This window comes from Cricetulus griseus, chromosome X (genome assembly GCF_003668045.3).
Source record: "Cricetulus griseus strain 17A/GY chromosome X, alternate assembly CriGri-PICRH-1.0, whole genome shotgun sequence".
Lineage (NCBI taxonomy): Eukaryota > Metazoa > Chordata > Mammalia > Rodentia > Cricetidae > Cricetulus > Cricetulus griseus.
This window is the reverse complement of record NC_048604.1, coordinates 63219987-63247391: the sequence shown is the minus strand read 5'-3', so window position 1 is coordinate 63247391 and position 27405 is coordinate 63219987. Positions and strand designations below refer to the sequence as shown.

The window sequence follows — 27405 nt, the reverse complement described above, 5'->3', positions numbered from 1 at the left end:
CCTATGGACTTCTATATGGAAAATAATTTCTAATACTTAAGAAAGTATGTGTAGAAATATTAATATTCTCCTCTCACAGGTTATAAGCCTAGTATTAAGCCATTGAGCTTTTGTTTTATTTTACTAATATTACCAAAGGGAATTTTCCATAAATTAAATAGAAATTTCCATTTTCAAAAGAAATTTGAATATTAAGGAATAATTTTAAAGCTTATGACAGCTATTTAACTTAGTTTAAACTTATGCAATATTTATTAGATAAACTGTAGAACTCCCTAAAATTTTTACACAAGCCCAGATATTGTAATGAATTCTATTTTTCAGAGTGGTAGCTAGAACATTACAAATCATTAGCTTCAAATAATTCTGTGATAATGTTAGGAGAATTATTTTAAAGTAGTCTTACAGTTGCTTATCCAATGTTCTAGCAACCAATGCATATTCTTGTTCCTTATGTTATTTTTTCTCATTAGAGTAATCACAAAACCTGAAGTAAGTGAATTCATCCCACTCATGTTTAAAAGTTTGATTTGCATACTCACATAGTTGGTCAAACTGTACAAATGTTCACAATTAAAATGGCTTAAAAGAAAACAAGCAACCCATTATAGAAACCATCATATTACATAATAAAATGCACATTGACTCTTTAATTCATATTTATGAGGATAATATATAGAGGACCATGAAAGGTTTAGTTTTCTCACAGACACAGATGTGCTGTTCCTTAATGACTGAACTGTCAAAGACTGTTCTACATATGCCAAATAAGATAATTTTATCGCTGTAGTTATACTTAAGATACATATGAATTCTAATTAGTTTTATTATTCTGATAGCTCCCTAAATATTCAAGATATGAATGCTATGTAAATATTCTTTAAGCGTAATATAGTTTTCTTTCATTCCTTGAATTCAGGAAATAATACCTAGTTCAAAGACTATGTCTATGATGGATGTCATTTACTTTCCTAGATTAATCTGTTTGAACAGTTTAATAGTATGTTAGAAGATCAATGTAATCACTTTAGATGATACAAAATTAGATATAGTTGCACTCATCATGTTTTTATAAAAATTTAAATTCTTGATGCTCCCCATTAGTAAAATTTTCTGAGCATATTATATCATATATTAGCTATCAGACAACTACACTAGATGTTTTTAAGTCTGACATTTTGTGCTTCTCTATAGTCTTGCTTAATTTTGCATGCAAATTTGGTATTTTCATCTTATATTTCCAAGTAACAGTCATTATTTCACCTGACATTAAATCACCTCTGGGCATATAGAATAATTCACAAATTAGATTCTATCCTTATTCTCAAAGGACCTAGAAGATTAATAATAGAAGATTTCCATAATGATATTTAAAATGAGAGCAATGAAATATACAAATCTCTATAGTGAATCTGTGAATGTTTTTATAATTAAAGAGTTAAAAGATATCATATTTTGTATTAGTTCTATTGTGTCCATGCTATTTCATCTCAACTTAAGATGTTGATAGCCTCAGTGTTGTACTATAATTATCCTATAAATAGTTTTTATATGACCAAATGCCATCAGTATTGTGTTTGTATGAGAATAGATTAGAAAAGAATACCATTTTTATTTTATGGGTTACATAATTGCATTTAATCCCTGAGAACCATGTTTGAACTTACTAACAAACCAAAGACTCGATGTAATCTTTGTGACGTTTATTTTTCCATATTTAAGAATTATTATATCCATTAATAACTTCCTAGTATTCACTTTGTTTTTATAGAGGGTAAATCTGTTTTGAACTTATTTCATATGTTTTTGGTGTAACATTAGCTTTAAGATGCTGACATTTTCTCTTAATATTTTCTTGCTCCTAGTTGATCTACTGACGTCACAATGTCAGAGATAAGATTCAGCAATCTCACTTGGGATCACATCATGACACTGGATCGTGTGTTAGGTGAAGTAATCCCAATTCATGGAAGGGGCAATTTCCCCACACTGGAGGTAAAACCAAAAGACATTGTTCATGTGGTGAAAGATGAACTCATAAAGCAGGGCATTATTGTTAAAGATACTAGACTGAATGGCTCTACAGCAAGTTACATACTCGCAAGCCATAATGGAATCAGCTATAAAGATCTGGACATTATTTTTGGTGTTGATCTACCAAGCGATCAAGAATTTCAGGTTGTTAAGGATGCAGTTTTAGGCTGTCTACTTGACTTTTTGCCAAAAGGTGTTAAAAAAGAAAAGATAACCCTAAAGACAATGAAAGAGGCATATGTGCAGAAAATGGTCAAAATTTGCAATAACCATGATCGTTGGAGTCTCATCTCTCTTTCAAATAACACTGGGAAGAATGTAGAACTAAAATTTGTCAATTCACTCAGACGGCAATTTGAATTTAGTGTAGATTCATTTCAGATTCTTTTGGATTCCATGTTAGATTTCTATAGTGTCCCCAATGCTAAGCTAACCAAAGAATCTTGTCCTGTTGTTGTGGCTGAAAGTATGTATGGGGATTTTCAGGAAGCAATGATACATTTGAAATACAAGCTTATATCTACCAGAAAACCTGAAGAGATCAGAGGTGGTGGTCTTTTAAAATACAGCAATTTGTTGGTTCGTGACTTCAAACCCGCTTGTCAAAAAGAAATTAAGACTCTGGAACGTTACATGTGTTCTAGATTTTTCATTGATTTTCCTGATGTAGCAGAACAGCAAAAGAAAATTGAATCATACCTCCGCAACCATTTCATAGGTGAAGAAAAAAGCAAGTATGACTACCTTATGACCTTGCATGGAGTTGTGAACCAAAGTACTGTCTGCCTCATGGGTTATGAAAGAAGGCAAACTCTTAACATGATCACCCTTTTGGCTTTGAAAGTACTTGGAGAACAGAATATATTACCCAGTACAGACAACGTAACTTGCTTCTACCAACCTGCTCCATACCTAGTTCTTGAGGGAGGGTATCCAAGTTATTATGTAGCATCAGGGCCACCACTTGTTTACTTCCAGCCATGCCCCACAGTGCGGCTTCCAGTACGGAATGGCATGATGTAAGAAATACACATACCAGAAGCATTGCTTAAGTGCATCTGAAAAGCAACTTTCAAATTCTGTAAAAGTTAAGATCTATTTTTCTGTAGTTGCCAACTACTTTTCACCAGTTGCAGCTTAGATAATCACAGTAGATAAGGTATCATCTCTAAACTCATTTTTAAAGTGATCTTCAAATGTTGTGACTGTAAAAACTTTCAAATGTAGTAGGATACTTGAAATGACTTTTCAAATCTTACTGACACTTAAAACAAAATTCGCTGTGACCAGTATGTTAAAGATGCCTACATCTTTGGCTGAAGTATAAAAAAAAAAAACAAAAAAAAAACAAAAAAAAACACTTCTCATGTTTTAAAAAGAAGATGCATAGTGAAGACATAGTATAACATCTTTATGTTCAACTAGTTCCTTATTACACTGTTTTTCCTTAGCAAATAAGAACATGAAATTTTAGTGCTTAAATTGAAAACATTTGATTTCAATGATAACAAATTTAAATGATGTTAAAATAGTGGATTGTAAACCCATGTTTCTCAATAAAATTTGTTGGGTTGAAATACCACTAAAGTTTGAAGGACCACTGGGGGGAAAATGTTCTGGAAAACATCAATTTATCCCTCCATATAGAAAGAATTTAGCTAGTCTGTGTAAAGAAACAAAGTCCTTTTATCTGAACAACCAATAAGTAACTTATAACAGAGGGGTTATTTTTGGCTTTAAATAAATTGAAAACAAAATTACCAACTTTAAATTTGAAACTATTTTATCATCATCTCCTAAGAAGAAACTAAATGGGACAAAAAAGAGAAATAGCACTACCAACAACAGAAAGTTAGAGATTTTAGCCATGACATTTAAGATTTTAGGCTTATTTGGTCAGTATCCGAATACATCTGGGTAATTTCATCATTAGTAATTGAAAGCAATTACCACCGATTGCAGCACTTTCACTTTTCCAACACCAAAGATTAGTTTGCAGTATGTTCCTTGATGTTAGATTTCAGTTAACACCATACTTTTTCAGTAATTGTTTATATTTCCCATTATTCTTAATATTTAGTCAGTACATCAGATATTTACTAACAAATATATGAATGGGATTTAAAATGAATTTCTGTCTTGATGAAAAGAGCCATTGATATATATCTGGCATGATAACAAAAGCTGCTCTGAGTGAATGTCAATAGACCATCAGAAAACTTAAGTATTTTTCCATCACAACATGAACCAGCAATCAATATCTGAGAATGTATTTAAATGTGTGTACCTACAGACTGTTTTGAAGTCTCTTCTTGGCATTATAGTATTGAATACAAAAGTACCACTTCTAGGGAATTTTCAAATAGCCAATATTTCTGACTTTTTGTACCCATAAATCACTGGCCATTGGGGTATTTAAATAATTACATATGTATTACAGAACCCCAAGGCTTTAAAATATTTGGATTTATCCCTTCGGGTGGAGAACAAATAAAAAAATATTAATGACAACACTAAGAAATTTTATCACAGTATCTGTCTACATCTTGTAATGGCTAAAGCATAAGGAGTCTTCTTTGTGTCCTACTACATACACTTTACTTTTCAGAAAGTGGGGAAAATAAACACATACATACACACACACACACACACACACACACACACACACACACACACATATGGAAATTACTCATCATGAAAAAAATTCTAAAAGATACAGTGAGCTTACTTGAGAATAAAAGAATTGTATAAGTGATTTCATTGCTGAAGGTTCAGTATTTTTCATAGTATTTGAGCAATAGATTGTGAAAGTGTTTGGGAGTATCTTATCATATCTGCCATCCCGTCGCTTCTTACCAGATTTCCTCCAAACTATTTCCTAGAAAGTAATTTTCCATATTATTATCCTAAAGCTTTAAATTGCAATGTATAGAGAATGACCTAAAAGGATCAGGCTTTCTCCTAACATTTTAAGTGTCTTGTTCTCTTGTGGAAAGAGCTCAACATATATGTCTAATTTTTTCTCAAGTTAGAGAATCCAAACATGTGGAATGGGAAGGATACCATAGAAGAAAATGCTTCAGCCTATTCCTCATGACTTTGTTTCTCTAAATACCATCACCACACTAAACCTTCCTTTATTGCCTACTAACCAGAAAAATATTATGTATTCAAAAGCATGACATCTCTCCAGGACTAATGTAACTGACTTAAAAAAGCAGTACTAATTCCTTCTGTTCATTAGTTTAATACATGGGATTGGTTTTTCTATGTAAGCAGAGGCCAGCCCTTTTTACCTGCAGTCACTCATAGAAGTCATTCAGTTATTTTAAAAACCTCTTCCAGCATATGTCATTCCATTACCAGGCATATACCAGCTTTCCCTTGACTGTTTTGACCAATGGTACAATCCAGGAGTTAAGTTTTATTCTGGAAGTTTTTATTTTTTGCCTCAGTAATCGAGCCAAAACCAAAAACAACAAAATAAGTAGTTCTAGCAATTCTATTAGCTGAATTAATTAGGCTTCAGCCACAGACACATATTCTTTTAAACTAGAATATTCTTAGAGTGCAAAAATGTCCACATATTACAAAAGATCTAATAGGGTTTGTAAAGCTTTTAAATTCAGAAGCAGTCTTCTGATAGTCACTACTCCACTGCTTTAAAATGATATCATACTAGGTGGAGTATACACTACTTGGAAACCAATTTTATGTCACTGTTATTTGAACATAGCACATTTTATTTTAGTGTGCTTTGATTATGGAAGGATGTGAGGTTATTTGAATGAATTGCACAAAACTCATTTTATACTTGTATACCTTGAAAGAACAACAGATATTTTATAGATGATTTTAATGCATGTGGTTTATATGCCCCCTCAAACAGACAGACCACCCTGTCCTATAAAAGGAGTGCCACATACATATACCTTTTACTGCCTCAGAATAAAATCATTAACTCCTGTAAATAAATAAAATGGCCTTCTTAAGAGAGATAGAATATCTAGTAGCTACTCCTCAAAATTATTCCAAATTTAAAATGATAGGTTAAATGTCAATCCAAGTAATTTGGTAATTTCTTACATAATTCTACACTAACATAAAATATAAATTAATCTCTCTAAAATGCTAACTAATCCATTACACATTATAGATATGACCCATACATATTCCTTAGGCTAAACTATGCAACCCAGAAGCCTGGGATTAGATTCTTGTTTAAGGGTTTGTAAAGACCTGAGGGTAGTGAGTAGGGGATGCTAGTCTCTGTGAAAATGACATTACAGAGTCGTATGAGGATACTAACTAATACACTACTTGACCTTTTATTTTTACTAGAGTAGAATAACTTGAAGGCTTTCCATATAAAATTAAAGCTTAATTCCAAAGCAAAAAGGTAATGATATTATCACATCCTTAACTTGTAAAATCAGAATTAAAAGGATATTCTTGTATATTTGTAATAGTCTCTTCCAAATGCTTTGAAAATTAAAAGTAATCTTAGTAAATCATTGATATATACATTTTCTATTATTAAAAGGTTTTACAGTTTTAGTGCCTTCCACCAATAATATTAGAGTCAATACAACCCATATTAGCAGGTATTTGAACAAATAAAACTTTAAATCATAATTTTATTTAAGCCATATGGGTGACTTTCTTGAGCATAAGTATTTCTTCATACCTGTCTCTTTTACAGATTTAAGAGTTTAAAGGCAATTTTGGTCCTCTGACTTCAAAATCAAATACTTTTTCAGGCAGTAAATTACAAATATCTGTTGTTCACTAACTATTGAAGTTATATTTCACTATTGAGTAAAATTCGTTCAGATTCAGCCTGTAAGTTAGGAATATAACTTAAAAGTGGTTCCAAGAGTAAAACTGTCTTCTTTGAAAAGCACTCAAATAAATCTTTAAAGTCAAAAGTGAGATACCCTTCTATAAAATACCATATCTGTGTACCAAAACAGAAACTATATACTTGAGGTTATATGATTTAGTCATGTTGAGGGCTATATTTAAACATGCTCTAGCCATAGAGCTATATTTATTTCAGTGGCTGTTTACTAAAACAAGGAGAATGCTTGTTGAAGAGATATACAACTCCTGGTAAATCTTGCCAACTTCCAAAATAAGGGAACATTTATACTTTTTGCTGGAGGAAGGTTTTTATGTTATCTTTAAAATATGTTTAACATAATAAAACATTAACAATATACTTATTAATAAAGTAGACATTGCTGAGACTTAAATCTGATTAGTATATGCATTTCCTCAAGCACATGTCTACTATTTACGGTGAAAAATTTTAATGTCTTCTAGCTTTTGGAAATTTATAGTACATTAGTATTATCTAGAGTCATCCTACTGAAGAGCAAGATTTTTAATTCATCCTGTTTATCTTCCATATTTTCCTCATTTACTAAAATGGCACGTCTATTTTTCTCAGTGGCAGGATAGAAAAATTAAAACTAATAGTAATTTTTTAGTGTTTATTTTACAAAAGATTAATTCCCAGTAAGGAGGGAATCTGGAACTGTTGACTTAATAAGACTATGGCCATAGATGTTCCATTCTAGAAAAGTAATTTCTGTGTATGCACTGTAGAGAACCCAAATTTAGGCTCACTGATTTTCATTATTTCTCATGCCTAGGGCACATTGAAAATCTTAAGTCAGAGTATGTGATTCTGGGAATATATGTTAACTTTATTGTTCTTGAAGAATCCTTGAATTCTAGGCAACAGTCAATGAAATCACTCTGCTTTTTCTGCCATTTTATGTCCAGATAGGTATAATTTATAAGCTAGCTTCTTTTTTAGTTGGACACATTTAGATACATTGTGCACAATGTTTTATGATCTTGAACTATTGTGGAGAATTTTTTAAAGTAGTTGCATTAAAAATTAATGGTCAAAACACTAAAATTTTAAGATCAAAAGGCACTATTTAAAAGCATACAAGCTATACATTACATAAAAATTCCTATAGCACATTGCATTAAAAGTTAATTAATAGGCAACTTGCATTCAAAATTATGTTGCAGTATCACATAAACTGAATAATTTATTTCAGTACATTTTAGGTATTTCAGTTTGTAAGCTTAGCTACCCCAGTAAGATTAGAAACAACCCATTTCATTGGCTGAAATTTTCTGGTATCAACCCATAACTGTTGATAGTGTTGTCTTATGGTTACATTTGCCCTTTTATAGGTGGCTATGGAAAATCTGACTTCCTATTTCAATTAGGACCTCCTGCTATATTAAAGCAGGTCGCATATACCTTGAAAGGTACTGCCTCCTCACTGCCATTAGATTTAACTGGGTAGTGTTCTCTCTGGCAGCTTGTGACTTATTCTTTAAATTTCACCAAGTCCCTGTTCAGATGACATGAACTGAATGTCAGTAACTTTTTCCTTCTGGTTCAAAAAGTATTAGCAAGCACAAAGACACTTTTCTCTAAAGTACTTCTTTAGGCTAAGGGAATGTCTTCTCCTGCAAAATAAAGAAGGCAAATGCTTGGGTAATCCAAGCATTATTTATGTCAATAAATAATGAATGGTGGATGATTGATTAATCTGAGTTACTTTCTCATTCAGAATCCAAAATGACTACGGAATACAATAAAAATTTTACAATATAATTTCAGTAAATTCATCTGACAAGAAGTAAAGTTAAAACATCTCACTTCAAGTAGTAGTCATAAGCATTTCTCTTCAAGATATGTTTCAACATTCAGTTGATGTAAACCTAATAGTTTAACATGAAGGAAAATGTCAGTGATACTAATGATGGTCAGAGTGGGAAAATAAAAACATCTAACTGTAGTTTTCCAGGCCCACAAAAAGGTGGTTGCTAATAGCATTTTCTTCTCTATTATATCAAGAAAATGATCTTTTAAACACTGAAATATTTGTTTTGTTTTACGAAAGCAGGCAATATAAATATAGCTTTATAACGTTTAAGGTGCCTTTTCTATTTTTATAGCTCATATCACCACTTTTACTCTCTTAGTGCAAACATTTGAAGTGCTGTAGTAACTTACCATGATTCTGTAAATAAATTTTTTCAGAACTATTTCAAAAGTGTTGGATTTTAGTAGATGTCAGAAATGTCCAAAGTTTGGTGAACTGTGTAAATTTCTTTAATGTTGAATATATGTTAAATAAGAATAGTTTTTTTTACAATGTTATACAATTTCAAAACTTGTATTACTTTTTTGGAAAATGTATTTTGCTGTTTGACAAAAAATTAATATATGAAGAGTGATGTATCTTTTGTGGAAACTATTTTTGATTCTGATAATACTATAAATGTATGTTTTATTGTTCACCATACAGCTCTTATACTTGTATCATTTACTTTGTGTGTTTGTAAAGATGGTGGAAATTTTAGTATAGATATTGTTATTAGATCAAAATGAGTTTTGAAATAAATGACCATCGAACATGCAGCAGTGCATCAGCTGCAAGATGGATACATGACTGTTATTTCAAATACAACCACATCTGCTACTTAAAAGTATTAAAAGTTTTAAAAGAACTGCCTTGAGTTTTTCCATAGGGTTTGTATAGAATCGCAACTTTCATTAAAGGTGGAAAATATGGAACACAAAAAGCTACTGACCTTAAGTATATTATGACTTTGTACAAGGAACCAAGGAAAAAAAGCTTGGTTGCTTTTCCCAACCTTGATGCAGAGGGAGAATCTCAGTCCTATTTCAACTGTACATAAAAAAATTTATGACAAAATAACTGATAACACTATCCAATACAAAATACTATCCACAAACCTAATTATTTAAAGGGTATATATTTATTTATTTCCTTTAGCTTCATTGGATTTCCCCCCATTGGTAACTCTTATTTACAAGATCTTCCCTGATTCAAATTACTGTTATCTATAATACATTGAATAAGATCATAATTGACCGAAAATGAAATTAAATGCCAGAATCATTCAGATAAATGGGCCAAAATGATATAGCAGATATTGAATCTATACCCCTACACACAAAAAAAAACAAAACAAAAAACAAAAAAAACCCCACCAGACCTTTAGCAATTGGTGGAATTTTGGATTAAGTGATTAAATAATGAAAGGTGGTTTTAAATATAACCATCATTAAAATACTGAACCCTGATAAAAGTAATGTGAATAAGAAAAAAAAAAAGATTACACCATAAGCCTGGTACTAGGGAATTTCCCAGGAATACACAAGGATGACCCCCGCTAAAACTCCTAGCAATAGTTTAGTGTGTGCCTGAACTGGCCTTCCCCTATAATCAGATTGGTGACTACCCTGTCATCATAGAACCTTCATCCGGTAACGATGGAAGCAGATGCAGAGATCCATAGCCAAGCATTGGCTGAGCTCCTAGAGTCCTGCTGTAGACAGGGAGAAGATATTGTACAAGCCAAAGGAGGTCAATGTCATGACAGGGGAACCCACAGAGATAGCTGACCTGAGCTCGTGGGAGTACATGGACTCTGGACTAAGTTAAGGAGCCTCCACGGGACCAATCTAGGCCCTCTCCATGTGTGTCACAGTTGCATAGCTTGGTCTGTTTGTGGGGCTCCTATCATGGGATCAGGACCTGTCCCTGGTACTTGATCTGTCTTTTGGGAATCCAATCCCCAAGCTTGGTTGCTTTTCCCAACCTTGATGCAGAGGGAGAATCTCAGTCCTATTTCAACTTGATGTGCCATGCTTTGTTCAAGCCTATGGGGGGCCTGCCCCTTTTTGAATGGAGACAAGGAGGAGTGGATGGGAGGGAGGAGTAGAAAAGAGGTGGGGGGGGGGATGAGAGGAGATGATGGAATGGAAACTGTGGTCAGTAAGTAAAATAAATGAAAAAAATTAATTATAAAAAGGTGGGAGGCCAGGCAGTGGTGGTACGTGCCTTTAATCCCAGCACTACAGAGGCAGATGGATCTTCGTGAGTTCAAGGCCAGCCTGGTCAACAAAGTAAGTTACAGGACAGGCTCCATAGCTACGTAGAGAAACTGAGTCTGGAAAAAAAGAAAAATGGAGGGGTGGTCACTCAGTGTAGTTTTCTTGAGGTTTAAATAGGCAGAACAACTGTCTAGCCACTTTCTGGCAGTTTAAATTACTGTGAAAAAGAAGCAGTAAATTAATGAAGACAGAGTATTTTCTCTTCATAATGTAGACTTGATAACTAAGGTTTGAAATCAGTATGGCAGTGCCTCAGGAAAATGAGAATCAGTCTACCTCAAGATCCAGCAATTCCTCTCTTGGGCATATACTGAAACGATGCACATTCATACAGCAAGGACATCTGTTCAACCATGTTCACAGCAGCATTATTTGTAATAGCCAGAACCTAGAAGCAACCTAGATGCCCGTCAACTGAAGAATGGATAAAAAAAAGTAGTACATTTACACAATGGAGTAGTACTCAGTGGGAAAAAAAATGGAATTGTGAAATTCGCAGGAAAATGGATGGAACTAAAAGTAACCATCCTTGGGGCTGGAGAGATGGCTTAGTGGTTAAGAGCAGTGGCTGCTCTTCCAGAGGACCCGGGTTCTATTCCCAGCACCCACATGGTAGGTCACACCTGTCTGTAACTCCAGTACCAGGGGATATTGTATCCTTACACCAATGCACATAAAATAAAGTTAAATAAAGTATTTTTTAAAAAAGTAACCATCCTGAGTGAGGTAAACCAGTCACAAAAAGACAAACATGGTATGTACTCACTCATATATAGATTTTAGACATACAGCAAAGGATTACCAGTCTACAATCCACACCTTTGTGGCTGCTCTTGGCCACTAAGTCCGAGTATTGGGCAAAAGCCTGGAGATGTGGATGAACCACAAGACTCCTGAACCTTTTCTGAGAGAATGTCTCTCACCTTTATTGTAGAGCAGCCTTATATACAAACTTACAAAAACCCAAGGTCAAAGGGTTCACAACAGGTTATTGATCCCAGTGGGGTGAGGTCAGGAAAACAGGAGGTACCTGTGGTTATGCTGGAAAACAACTCTTAGAGACCCCATGGAGGCTGGGTTCTAATATCTCCCCCTTCTTTTTATATATATAACCAGTTATCAAGTAAGAACTATAAGATTTTAACCATTCTTAGTGTGTTACTATAACTATCTATCTTCAACTCCATCAAAGACCATAGAAGGATAATATATAAACTCTAGAACTGACAGAGACACCTTGCTTCCTAGACAGTCACCCAAAGTTTCTTCGTAATATTGGGGCATCCATCTTTAGCCTACAGGCCACAATGTGTCTGGCAGACTTTTCAGCAAAGCAGGAAATTCTAAACTGTCCACCTGCATTGGCATTTTGTCTGTCATCTTTTTTCTGTGTCCTGTAGAATGTCTGTCAGACTGTTTCATGAAGCAGGGAATTCTAAACTGTCTTGCATCCCTTCACCCTCCATAGAAATATAAGCAGAAATCCCCCCCCCAAGTAACCTGTACTTTAACAACTGTTGCTCCTTCCCCAGCAATTAATGATTTAAAGACAACACAATAGCATTCTTTTGTTAACAGTTACACATTTACATTCACACTTCATACACACATGTGTGGCCACACCATACATACAGGACATACATATATCTTTTGAACACAAGTCACAAAGGAGAGGAGGTGGCAGTTTGTACTCCTCCATGAAGCAGGAACCCTTTAGGCATTTTCCTGTGGGTCCTGCATGTCCAGTTTATAAAGCAACAGTTAAATAGTTCAGGCAAGAGTAGCTTCTTGCCCAAATGGCTGGTCTTGCCATGTCAAAGGCAAACTCTATAACGAGTTTCTTGGATGCCCATCTTCCTCTCAGATATAATTGGTGTGCCAGGAGCAGTTGTGTCTCACTGTCAAGAAAAACCCTCCCATAGGTCTTTGAATGGTATGAATATCTATATATCTAGAAAACCTAACTAGTATCAACAAATTAAGATCCATTCCAATCCAAAGTATCAACAAATGGGGATCCATTCCAATATGAAGTATCATTTCTATATCATATTCCTCTTTTTTCCTTTTAAAAGTGGTTGACTGTGAACACTACCATTTCTAACCAACCAAATTTAAATTAAAACAAATATTTGGATCACCTGCGCCACTGCTTAAGGGAGTCCTGCCCCATGAAACCCTACCACTCTGGAAGCCTAGTACCATACCAGCCCTTCACCCTCCATAGAAATAGAAGTAGAAATTCCCCCCTAAGTAACCTGTACAATTAATGATTTAAAGACAACAGAATAGCATTCTTTTGTTAACAGTCACACATTTATGATCACACTTCATACACACATGTGTGGCCACACCATACATACAGGACATACATACATCTTTTGAACAAAAGTCACAAAGGAGAGGAGGTGTCAGGGATGGCCATCCTTACCATAGCTTGGCATCTTTGGAGGGTCTTGAGGACTGACACATCTTTGCCCATTCCTGTATGGTCTTTTGTAGGGGCCGGGTCTTTTCTTTATCCACTTGGACATATTCTCCTTTCTCATCTGATGTGACAGATGATGTGGATGGCTTGCAATGAGGGCTCTGGGAGACCGGCTGAAAGTCCAGGGCTATGTAATTCACATTGCCAGTACTCTTTTTTGCATCTGGACTGTTAGTGCCATTGGATACAGGGGATGAAGACTTTGGGTTCTGCATAGGGACATAGTTCTCCTCACTTTCTCTGGAGTCTCTGGTGATGCTTTGTGTGGAGATGGAATTGCAGTACTGAGAGAAGCTGGAGTTAAAGGTGTAGTTGACTGAGGACCAATATTTGGTGACAGGTGACTTGAAGCCCATTGATGACAGTGTTGTTTCTCAGGTCAAGGGGTGTTGGTGCAAGTGTTGATACTCCCGAGGTGCACTGGTGGACAAGGCAGGCTGGATGTGGGCTGGCTAGAGTGTGAAGGAGATGAGGACTTCCTTGCTCAGAGCAGGTGCTGACTGTAGCTGCTGAATTCAGCTGGAGAAGAGCGGAGACTATGACTGACTGAAGAAAGGTTTCTCGGGGCATCAGTGCTCTCTTTAGTCTGACTGAAGCTGCAGATCTGCCAGATGCTCTGGACCCCCTATTCATGTCAGCCTCTGTCTCAGCTACCAGGTAGAAGGTGAGCTCATTGGCAATGATATTAAACATAAACCTCTTTTGGAGCTCTTGTTTGTTGAACGTCAGGGTTCTTCCAAGCATAGCGCCCCGATTTTTCTCATGAGGCAATTTCTCCTGCCAGCCTATGCACACCACATCATTGCTGGCTGACTGGAGCCCGCAGCAGGCTTGAGTGGAAAAAAAGCACAGGCTACTGGGTCAGCTGGCTGCTGGTGGGTAGCTCTGGAGGAGGGATTCCTCAGTGGAGGATTTCCAGCATTTCTTTAATCCAAAGTTAAAATTAAATCATACCAGTACCTTGTCTCTTTAAACTTTATCTGTGTGATTGACTGTGATCTCTATTCCAATCCAATTCTCCTAGGAGTTGACGCACCACTTTTCCAGTGCTTTTACAATCCAACACTCTCAGGAGTTGAGGCACCACCCTTTCCAGTGCCTTTATAATCCAACTCTCTTAGGAGTTGAGGTATGTATTTTCTAGTACCTTTTGCCAATCCAACTCTCTCAGGAGTTGAGGCACCTATTTTCTAGTACCTTTTGCAATCCACCCTCACAACTCCTTACTTGCTTTCCAGCCTTCTGAGGGTGATCTCTCAGGGTCCCCTTTTTCCCCCGGTCTCGGTGAGGCCTCCATTTGTGGCAGCTCTTGGCCACTAAGTCCAAGTATTGGGCGAAAGCCTGGAGATTTGGATGAACCACAAGACTCCTGGTCCTTTTCTGAGAGAATGTCTCTCACCTTTAATGTGGAGCAGCCTTATATACAAACTTACAAAAACCCCCGGTCAAAGGGTGGGTTCACAACAGGATATTGGTCCCAGTGGGGTGAGGTCAGGAAAACAGGAGGTACCTGTGGTTATGCTGGAAAACAACTCTTAGAGACCCCATGGAGGCTGGGTTCCAAAACACCTCCAAAGAACCTAGGAAACAAGGAGGACCCTAAGAGGGACATACATGGTCCCCTGGCAAAGGGGAAAAAAAGACAAGGTCTCCTGAGCAAATTGGGAGCATGGGGGAGAGGAGAGGGAGTTAGGAGAAAGAGAAAGGGAGAAGAAGATGGGGAGGAGGGCATGAGGGAGCAGGGATATCGAGACTGGGGAGAATAGAGGAGAGCAAAAAAAGAGATACCTTAATAGAGGGAGCCATTATAGGATTAAAGAGAAATCTGACACTAGGGAAATGTCCAGAGTTCTACAAGGATGACCCCAACTAAGAATCTAAGCAATAGTGGAGAGGCTACGTTAAATGCCCTTCTCCTATATTGAGATTGATGACTATCTTATATGCCATCCTAGAGCCTTCATCCAGTAGCTGATGGAAGCAGAAGCAGACACCCACAGCTAAACACTGAGCTGAACTCTGGAATCTAGTCGCAGACAGGGAGGAGTGATGAGCAAAGGTGTCAAGTCCAGGCAGGGAAAACTACACAGAAACAGATGTCTTGAACAAGGGAGAGCTCATGGACACCAGATTGATAGCTGGGAAACCAGCATAGGACTGACCCAGACCCCCTAAACATGGCTGTCAGTTCGTTAAGAGGCCTGAACTGTCTATGGGACCTCTGGTAGTGGATCAGTATTTATTCTTTGTGCATGAATGGAGTTTGGGAGCCCATTCGCCATAGAGGGATACTCTCTCAGCCTAGATACAGTGAGGAGGGCCTAGGCTCTTCCCCAAATGATGTGACAGACTTTGATGATCTGCCATGGAAGCAAAAAGGGGATGGAGTGGAGGGTCGGTGGGGGCCATGTGAGGATGGGAGTGAGAGGGAACTGTGATTGATATGTAAAAAAATATTCTTTCTAACCTAAAAAAATTAAAAAGATATCAATATATGACTGTAAGGAAAAAAAGGCAAAATTACTCATTTTAATCCTTTAATATACAAGGATGTTCTGCCTTATGTAATGTTTCAAACATAACCAAGAATCCTATTTCCCATACTTACAAAAAACAGACAATTTTAAATTTAGTAGTAAGTGGATATATATATATATATATATATATATATATATATATATATATACATTCCTGTATTGGTTCCATAATATTTCACTTGTAACCTTCTAGTTAATTCATTCCTGATATATAAAAATGCATTTTATTTGTATATTTCATCAAGCATATTAACAGTTTCATAATTTAGCACTAATAGAACCCGGATTTATCAACTTTTGAAACCTGACAATAGTGCCATTAAATTACTTACATAAAATCTAATTTCTCATTAGACTAAGTGATTAGTATGCTTGGAATCTTTCTACATTATTTATAACATTAAAATAAAAATACACACATGTATATTCTATAATGTATACATGTATATGTACATACGTGCATTTGTAAGTATTCATATGCATATGAATATACATTCTCATACATCACCAAGTAAATCTGATTCTTAGCAAGATTATGTAAAATTATCTAGTGTACAATTGAGGGTTATCTTTTGTTTTGTGTCAAGATTTGAATATATTTCACACATTTAAAAAGTTTTCAATGAAGTATATGTAAAGACATAGAATAATTAAAAGTAGTACACTATCCCTCATCATTCCTAACATTACGTACTGTTATACATAAGTGTATGCATTTCTGGTTGTTTCATTATATCTCTTATACCTGTATCATTGCAGTCTTCATTTCTGAACTCATAATGAGTTTCTATAGAAACAGTAAATCACTGAATTTTTAATTTCAATGACATGAACAAAATGAAAACCCTAGTCTATTCTTTCCCAAAATAAAAACCCTAGTCTTTTCATTCCCCAAGACATTATTTTTATTAGTTCAAATTAGAAACAAGGCTGCTTCACATGGCAATACCCTCTCCCTCCCTCCTCAACCCCCCACCAGCCCTCCAACTCATCCCCCCTCTGCTCTCCAGGGAGGGTAAGGCCCTCCATGTGGGTTCCCCAGAGTCATCCTGGGTAGGGTCTAGGCCCTCCCCCATGTGTCTAGGCTGAGACAGCATCCCTCAATGTGGGATGGGCTCCAAAAGTCCCTTCTTAGGCCAGGAATAAATACTGATCCACTACCAGGGGCTCCATAGAGTGCCGAAGCCTCCTCATTGACATCCACATTCAGGGGTCTGGATCAGTCCCATGCTGGCCCCCAAGACATCAGTCTGGAGTCCATGAGCAGGTCAGCTGTTTTTGTGGGTTTCACCAGCCTGGCCCCGACCTCTTTGCTCTTCACTCCTCCCTCTCTACAACTGGGTTCCAGAGTTCAGTTCATTGTTTCAATGGGTGTCTGCCTCTGCTTCCATCAGCCTCTGGATGAGGGCTCTAGAATGGCATATAAGGTAGTCATCAATCTCATTATAGGGGAAGGGCATTTAAGGTAGCCTCTCCACTATTGCTTAGATTCTTAGCTATGGTCTTGCTTGTAGATCTCTTGAAATCTCCCTAGTGCCAGATCTCTCCTCGAAACTATAAAGGCTCCCTCTGTTATGGTATCTCTAATCCTGCTCTCCTCTATTTTTCCCATGATTCAACCTTCCTGATCCTCCCTTTCCTCCTCTGTCCTCCTCATCTCTCCTCATTCTCCCAGCTCCCTCTCCTCTATCCTCACTCTCCCAATTAGCTCATGAGATCCTGTCCCTTCCCCTTCTCTGGGATCCATGCACTCTTCTCTTACAGTCCTTCTTGTTTCCTAGTTCCTTTGGTGATGAGGATTCTAGAGTGGTAATCCTCTGCTCTATGTCTAAAATTCATACATGTTTGTCTTTTTGTGACTGGGTTACCTCACTCAGGATGGTTTCTTCTAGTTCTATCCATTTGCCTGCGAATTTCAAGATTCCATTGTTGTTTTTTCCCACTGAGTAGTAGTCTTTTGTTTAAATTTAACACATTTTCTCTATCCATTCTTCAGCTGAGGGGCATCTAGGTTGCTTCCAGGTTCTTGCTATTACAAACTACGCTGCTATGAACAGAGTTGAACATATGTCCTTGTTGTATGAATGTGCATTCTTTGGGTATATGCCCAAGAGAGGAATTGCTGGATCTTGAGGTAGACTGATTCCCATTTTTCTGAGATACCACCATACTGATTTCCAAAGTGGTCTTACAAGTTTGCACTCCCACCAGCATTGGAGGAGTGTACCTTTTTCTCCACATCCTTTCCAGCATAGACTGTCATTGGTGTTTTTTATTTTAGCCATTCTGGCTGGTGTAAGATGGTATCTCAAAGTTGTTTTGATTTGCATTTCCCTGATGGCTAAGGATTTGAGCACTTTCTTAAGTGTCTTTTAGCCTTTTTATATTCCTCTGTTGAGATTTCTCTTTTTAGTTCTTCAACCCAGTTTATAATTTCATTGGAGGGATAATATCTAAAATATAGAATGAACTCATGAAGTTAGCCACCAAAACACCCACCCAGTCTCCTTAGAATATATATATATATATATATATATATATATATATATCCCGTGAAATGGATCCCACACTTGTTTCAGCTCTGTAGTACAGACGGCTTTTTCTTGCACACCAGCTCTTCTAAGGATACATAAATATGATAAATATGGCAGACATAATAAATACATTCATGGAGAAAAATCATTTTTCCAATTTCAAAGACACATTACAGATAAATGTTTGAAAAATGGATTATCTTATAGTCAAAATGTTTTATTCAAATCACTTTTCTGTACACACTATGATAGAGGTAACAGTGGCTGAACTTACAATTTTAATTTGCAGTATAGAAAATTTTAAATAAAATGAAGGAAATCTGTGGTTTTATGGGAGGGTAACTCTTACAGAGAGCTGTGTACATATTTGTGTACATTTTGAAGGTTATTTGTAACTCGCCTGAACAACTCTTGCCTCTAGAAAGATACATTGCTTGAAACATCACCCCAAGGTCACTATTTCTAGAGAAGTTGTTTCTATCAAAACCTCCAGTGTCTGCATGAAATAACTTTAAACAAACTTATTGGGGGAAGCCCACAGGTAAAATGGTAAGTTGACTCCATCACTCTGTTAACTCAGAACTCTGTGCTTGCCAATTTGTTCTGATTCTCATCTCTCAGCTGTATTCTATACATAGTTATATCAAAATACTAAGAGAGATTCTGTGAAATAGCCAAAGGAAAGTCAATGAATATGGTGGAGTAAGGGGTTTCAAAAAGTAAATTATTAGAGTAACAGGCAATGGGAGAATACATACATGATTAGAATTAGTAACTTCAAAACTCTTAAACAATGTTAGAAGAAAAATGGTTCAATCTTGGTAAGAATAACATACCCTGTGGCACTTAGAGAAAAAAGACTTCATTTTCACAGACATTGTAGATCACAGCAATTTTAGGAAGAAAGCATCAATTTCTTACATATTCCTACTTTCAGTATTCCCATTCCCAGAATGATTGATTTACTCAGATTCAATTAATCTACACTGGCAACTCATTGCCACCTAAATCCATAGATCATATTGGGTTCATACTGTGTAATTTATGGATTTTGACAAATGCCAAATGGCATGTGTCCTTCATTATAATATAATGCAGGATAGTTCCAATACCCTGGGGGAGCCTATACCTCTTCTACCTTTGCATTCCTCTTTTCCTTCTAGCCTCTGGCAATTATTGTTTTACTGTTTTCAGGTTTCCTTTTCCAGAATTTCATATAATTCGTTTTACAACTTTTCAGTTTGGTTTCTTTCAATGAGTTATATGTATTTGTTTCTTCTATGAATTTTCATAGCTTGATAAAACTAATTTCTTTTTCAGTGAGGAATATTCCTTTGACTGAATGTACTATGATTATCCATTCACTTACTAGAGGACATCATGATTTCATCCAAGTATATAGTTATGAATAAAATTGCTGTAAACAGCTCTGTGGAGGTTTTTGGGGGCATTTATTTTCTACTCATTTGAGTAAATATTAAAAATTATAATTAGTAGGTGATATGGTATGTGTTTATTTATAAAGGAATTTACAATGATAAATGTAGCTGTATTATTTTTTCCTCCCATTAGCAGTGAATGAGAGTTCCTTTTGTGTTACATCCCCATTAGTTTATGATTGTACGTGGATATCTGCCATTATAATAGGTGTACATAACATAATGATATTCATTGTTGATTATCAATATTCATTATTGATAATTCCTTAGTGCTTTATGAACTTGAATATCTTTGAATATGTTTATTTTTCATCTGTACATCTTATTTGGTGAGGCATCTCGTCACCTCTTTTACTTATTTTAAAATCTAATTTTTTTATATTATTGACTTTTAAGAGCACTTTCCATATAGTTGATAAGAATGCTTTTTTTCTATTCCCCCTTTCCAGAGAAATTCATGCATTCCCCTTTGGTCCCTCCTTGTTACCTTGTTTCTCTGATGCTGTGGATTGTAACATGGCTATCCAAGAGATTCCCTGGGTGGTGGGTGGGAATGAGAACATGAGGGATCTGGTTGAAGGGTGGATGGAGTGGGAAAGTACTGAATAAGTGGTAGAGAGGGCATTTCAGCGTCAGGAAGAAACCTGATGCAAGGGAAACTCCCACAAATCTACAAGGATGACCCCAGATAAGACTCATAGCATTAGTAGATAGGTAGCCTGATTTGGCTGTCTCCTATAGTAAGATTTGTGACTACCCCAATTGTCATCTGAGAGTCTTCATTCAGTAACAAATGGAAACATGCAGCAACCCACAGCCAAATATTAGGCCGAGCTTGGGGAATCCTGCTAAAGTGGGGGAGGAAGGATTGTACCAGTCAGGGGGATCAGGGTCATCAACAAGGGAACCCACAGAAGCAACTGGCTTGCTCATGGGAGCTCACACTATGGGCTGAGGGCTAGGAGGCCTGCATGGGACAGGCCTATGCCCTTTGCATATGTGTGGCTGTTGTGTGGCGTGGTCTACTTGTGGGAATCCTGGTAGTGGGAAGAGACCCTATCCCTAACGCTTCTCGTGGCTTTTTGGAACCTGCTGCTAATGTTGGGTTGCCTTGCCCAGCCTTAATAAAAGGTGAGGAGCTTGATCTTATCTCAACTTGATATGCCATGCTTTGTTGGCACACATGGAAGGCCTCTTCTTTGCTTTATTATTCATTAAAGCAGAGGTGGAGGAGGGATGGATTGGGGTTGGCAGAGGAAACTTGAAGAAAGGGGAAGATACAGTTGGGATGTAAGAAAAACTAATTTAATTAATAAAAGAATGCTTTGTCAAATACATTTTTGCACATAGAGCTGTTTCTGGGTACCAATTGATTCTTGGATCCACCATGAATGCCAAAACGTAGATACTCTGGCCTCTTGTATAAAATGGTATAGTAGAGTCTATATACATCTTTCCATATACATAAAATTATTTCTGGTTTCTTATAAAACCTAATGCTATATAAATACTGTGTGATGTATATAGAGAAAAAGCAAAGGTCTCTCTAGTGTCAATATAGACATAATTTCTAAAATATTTAATCAAAAATCGGTTTAGTCTATGGATGCAGAACCCATAAATATTGAAGGAGAGCTATATATACTACCAGTTGATGCTGTGTCCACTCATTCTCTAGACAATGTTGTTTGCTCCCCAGTTTTTTAATTTAATGAAGTCCAGCATACCAAATACAGTCCTCCAGATTTTGAAGGCTTTAGTATTGGATTGCCCAGTCTATTGCCTTCTTATTGTTATATTCCCTAAGTTTTATAGCTTTGCACTTTAAATTTGGTCTCTGACCCAATCTGAGTTAACTTTTGTGAAGACTATAATGTCTGTGGCTATCCTTGTTTGTATATAGTTATTTTAGCACTATTTTTCGAAAAGATTCTTTTCTTGAGTTACATTATTGCTATTGTTAAGATCAGTTCACTGCATTATGTAGCTCTATTTCTCCACTCTTTATTTTGTTTCACAGATCTGTTTGTCTATTCTTCCACCAGTTCCAGATTACATTCATTAATGTACTTTCCAGTATATCTAGAAAATCAGTAGTGTGTATCCTCCGACTTTGTTTTTCTCCCTTGGTAGGTTATTTGCCAGGAAAGGTCTTTCCCTCTCTGTATAAACTTACTACTCAGTCTGTAGCTATTCACAAAATAACTCTCTGTGGTTTTGATTAGTCTTGCACTGAATATATGGGGCAGTATAGATATAGCCTACACTTTAACACATTCTGTATTCCTGTTGTTGAACAAGGAACATGTATAGTTGTTGATGGATTTCACTGATGAAATCTAGTTTTCCTCATAGAGATTTTAAGTCCAATTATTTTCTAACATTTTTGTGCATGTTTAAACTATTTTAATTGTTATCATTTTCCACCTGTATCAACCCCACTTCTTTCTACAAATCCCTTTCCCACATTCATGCCTTTGTTTTCTGATTCACTGAGTACAACCAAAGTCATCTATGAGACCATGAGTTTGGAACTATCTGTTGAAGTCAGGTAGGTTCACCAGTGGGTTCACAACTGAAAAAATTTGCCTATTTCTCCCTCCAGAATTTTCTCAGTTGCCAGTAATTTTTTAAAATGACATAGGTCACCACTAGCCCCTCCCACATCTATAGCTGATTGTTGACAAGTTGAGTCTTTTCAGGCCCAGTGCAACTACTGAGTTCAAGATTGCAATGGCTGTGTCATGCCCAGAAATTGGCATTTTCTAGTCCTTCCTTACGTCTTATAGCTCTTATATTCTTGTTGGAGGGTGGAGTCAAGGCAGGGTTTCTTTTTGTAGCTTTTCAGCCCATCTTGGAACTCCCTCTGTAGATTTGGCTGGCCTCAGACTCAGAAATCTGCCGGCCTCTGCCTACTGAGTGCTGGAATTAAAGGCATGTGCCACCACTGCCTAGCGAGCTCTTACATTCTTTCTACACACTTTTCCATGATGCTCCATGAGCCTTAGGAGGAGTTATATAAATTTCTTTTTTTTGGACTCAACTCTCAACCATCACTTGTTCTCAGCACATTGAACAGCCAGATTTTCTTCATATGCTACTTTCTTACTACAAAGAGAGCCTTCTTTCATTAAAGCTGAGAGTAACATTTGTCTATGGGTATAAATATTAATATTTAGAAGGTAGTTTGAGAATTTATCAATTCACTAAAGAACAAGAGTAAGTTCACCTACTATGAGTTCCATAGCCACATATATTTTTTATTAAGTTTATAATGACATACATGGCTTCTGCCCTATGGAGCAGCCCTAAACTCCAGTGGGAGAGTGGCACTTTTGCACAAGTGGGCACATTTTGCCTGCATGATTGGTACTGAAGTTCATAAGGGCCATATATGGGTAAGACTGTGATGCTTTTCTCCCCCACTAGCCTGCATAGCACCTTCTGGCACCATGAACGCTAGCCAGAAGAGACATGCCCAGCTCAGTTCCAGATTCTTTTCTCCATATCTTACAATCAAGGTGTGTGCTATCTTTAGTGGCAGAGACGTACAATCTAGTTCTGGTGGGCAACCAAGAAAAATGACAAGAGCTTGTCCTGTTCTGGGGGGTCTCTGGGACTTCCATGACCAAAAACAATGGTTGTATCCTACAGTGGTTACTAGTTAGTATTTGTGCTTAGTAACCCAGGGCTTCTAGGGGCATCATTATCCATCTGTGAATGGTATCTCCTTTATCTCTCTCTCTTGTGGTGACATATTATTTATTATTCATTAAAGCGTTCTTGAAGATTCAGAAAGAAAAGTCAGCCTCGAGCCATAGAAGCCAGGCACACACCTTTAATCCCAGCATCCAGAAGCTAGGAGGTGGTGATACACACCTTTAATCCTAGGACTCAGGATCAAGAGATAGACCGATTGCTGTGAGTCCAGTGCCACCCAAATCTACACAGCATTGATCCAGTCCCAAAGAAAAACAGCTCACACAAAGATGATCTCAGCACCTGAGATCACATGCCTTTAATCCAAGCACGAGAAGGGTATAAAAGATAGGAACAGGGTCTTCAGTAGTCAGTATCAGACACAGATTCTCCAGTCACACTGAGGACAGGAGGCATTCATTCTCCAGCTATGTTGAGAATAGGAACACCACAGCCCTGTTAAAGGTAAGAGCTCTCTGGTAGATTGGCTGCTTTGCTTCCCTGATCTTCATGTTTAATCCCAATATCTGTCTCTAGGTCTTTTATTTTTCTTGTTACACTCTCTTTTTATGTATTTGGATTGCACAATAATAGATTTTCATATGGCTTTTTCATACATTCATTGTTATATAGTTAACTCTCTCCCTGCCCATCATCTTCATTGTCATCATTATACTCTTTGCTTAGACCTTCCCATTTACAGTATCCCTCCCCCCATGACTTACATTTTATCTATGTTCTATTATACTTTCACTCTTAAGGCATCCACTCCAATAGTCCCTTTCTCCTTCACTACCTTCCACGATACTTCAAGTTAAATACATACAGTTCAAGATCCAAGCCAGAATGAGAGTGGGGGGAAGAGTGTGGAGAAGAGTGCATATCTGTGGCATTTGTCTGTCAGTTCCTGGATTGCCTCAGTCAGCAAAAACTTTTCTGGTTTCACCCATGTACCTGTAGATTTCAAAATTACATTTTATGTATAGCCAAATAAAATCCCAGTGCATATAAGTACCTCATTCCATTTTCTACCCATTTGAATAACGAAGCAATGAACATGGAACTGAAAGTATATCTGTGGTAGGATATGCAGTCTTTTGGGTGTATGCTCAGGCATGTTGTAGTGTAGCTTGTTCACATGGTAGTTCTATTTCTAGCTTTTTGAGGAAACTTTACACTGATTTCCATAGTGACTGCCACTTTACATTCCTAGCAACAGTGTATAAGGATTCCCCATTTCCCCACATCTATGCCAGCCCTGGCATGGATTTGTAAATATTGCAAATTTTGTTGTTCCTATTAATGTCCTTGTTTTCTAAATATCAAACCTACTATCTTGTTTTCAGAATATAAGGAAATCACTGATATTTTTAGTATTTGTGTGATGTTTCCTGAAACTTTGGATTATCATTTACTGTTTGGAGGAGGTTTTTTGTTTATGATCCTTTAATATTTTATACCTAGAAAATTCAGTTGTTATGTTTATTATTTCCTTCTTAGCATACTTTTTTGTTCATGTGATTTTATTCTTGATTTTCAACTTGATTGGATTAAGAAATTCGTAGATTCGTAAAGTGTACCTTGAAGTGCATCCTAGTTTTCACAAAGGAGTAAATAGAAAAGAACATCCACCCTGAATGCAGGAAGCACCTTACCATAGGCTGGAGATATAGAGAAAATAAGAAGGGGAGTAGGATAAAGCCTCCTATGGGAGGTATTCTTTCAACTTGCTAGTCGCCAGGTTGTGAACCGTTCTGCTGTACCATACCCTCTTTGCAGAGATGAACTGAAAACACTAGAACTGTGAGCCAAAATAAACCTTTCCTCACCTGACTTGTTAATCTTAGCTGTTAGTACTAAAAAGCCTGACTAGCATAGAAAATAAATAGTGGTAAGACGTGAGTCATTGTTTTGACTATCTGACACTTGGTCACATCACATGCTTGCTTTGCTCCCTTAGGTAATGCAGTGTTTATTCTGCCCTTTTACTATGAAAATATGCAACTTTCCTTACAACTTTTACAGGATCTCACAGCTGAGTTTTCTTTCCCTGAGACTCAAGTGTTGAGATTTTTCAGAAATGAATTAGTGTGACTGTTTCGGTTATGCACCGGGGAGTTATGTCATATTACTTTAAGTTATGATTATTATTGTCTTTAAAGAGAGGTGTTTGCATGTCCAGATGACAGGGAGTTAATCCTATTACTGTTAATTGTGACTGTCAATTTGACTGTCTAATATCCCCTGAAGGAAAAAATGGGTTGAGAATTATTGTTCCATTGTCTTGATTGTTGATGGTCCTCTAGGACAACCCTCATCTAAAGACAAGAGGATTGTTTCTCTCCTCTCCACAGGGCAGTTCCAAAGAAAATTATACAAGTCCTCAACACCTTGAGCAGCCAAGGGTTTCTGCATTCACTGCTTTGTTACTACAACGAGAGGCTTCTTTCATTAAAGCTGAGAGTAACAATTGTCTATGGGAATAAATATTAATATTTAGAAGGCAGTTTGAGAATTTTTGCCTTGTAAAATTCCTAGTAATGTTAAAGTCACCCATAATTATACATGGCTTGTATGTATGAGTGTCTAAGTATTTGATGGGCTTTTCTCACATCCTGCACTATATGTTGTGTTCTATAAGATCACAGTTGTATCATATATTGAATATATAAAGTAAGAGATTTCATTGTGACATTTCTATACAGTCACCATTCACCTAATGTATACTGATCATATTCACCCTTTGTATTATTCGTTTTTATACCCAACTCCCACATTGTCCTGCCCCTTCCAAATAATTAGTAGTCACCCTTCTAACTTATGTCCTTTTCCCTCTGTAATATTTTCTACACATTAGAGAAAAATGTGTTATACTTGTCATTGGGTTCTGATTTATGTCATGTACCATGATAATTTCCAGTTTCATGCATTTTATTGCTACTGACAAGTTCATTCTTCTTTGTGTCTGTGTGAATCTCCTTTGTTACATATACTACATTTTTCTTATTAGTTCATAAACTGATGGACACCTAGACAGAGTCCATAATTGGGCTATGTGAACAGTGCCATAATATAGATGTGCAGAAATCTCTACAACATGTTGAGTTTGATTCTTTTGCATATATTCCTAAAAGTAATATGAATTTATTTCTTCATTCCTTCCCCTCTTTCTCTTTCTCCTTTCTTCCATTTCTTCTTCCTTCCTTCCTTTCTTTGTCTTTTTGAAGAATCTTCAAACTTATTTTTATAGTGGCTGGACTTTTGCAGTCTTACCATTAGTGAAGCAGGGTCAATGCCCCGCTGTATTCTCTCTGGCAATGATGAATATTTTCTTAAAAGATTTTTATTAAGTAACATACCATCACATTTTATATCATACTGTATTTATTAACTTCTTGATGGACATGTGTGTGGTGGTACAGTTTGCCTATTATAAATAATGCTCCAGTAGACATGGGAGTACATCCACATATCTCTTAGAGATCTTGATTTCATCTGGTTTGAATATATAGTGAAAATGGTATGATGTAACATTTATTTAATTTTTAGTGTGTGTATGTCTTAGGAGAAGGGAGTGGATATCATAGTACAACTTACAGGAATCAGTTCTCTACTCTGAGTGGTCCCAGAATCCAGTTCAGATAGTCAAGCTTGACAGCAAGCATCTTTACCCACAAAGCCATCTCAACAGCCCTGATGCTTTTTTTCTTGGTGC

General features: G+C 36.6%; 1 protein-coding gene across 3 annotated transcripts in view; it reads left to right on the top strand.

The window, feature by feature from the left end:
* Tent5d (terminal nucleotidyltransferase 5D) overlaps positions 1-9579 on the top strand; it is a 47896-nt gene extending 38317 nt beyond the window's left edge. For all 3 annotated transcript variants that reach the window (XM_027433083.2, XM_027433082.2, XM_035449789.1), the window contains one exon: positions 1866-9579. In XM_027433083.2, coding sequence (XP_027288884.1) covers positions 1885-3057 — 1173 coding nt within the window. In that variant the 5' untranslated portion in view covers positions 1866-1884 and the 3' untranslated portion in view covers positions 3058-9579. The remainder of the gene's footprint in view (positions 1-1865) is intronic.
* The last annotated feature ends 17826 nt before the right edge of the window (positions 9580-27405 follow it).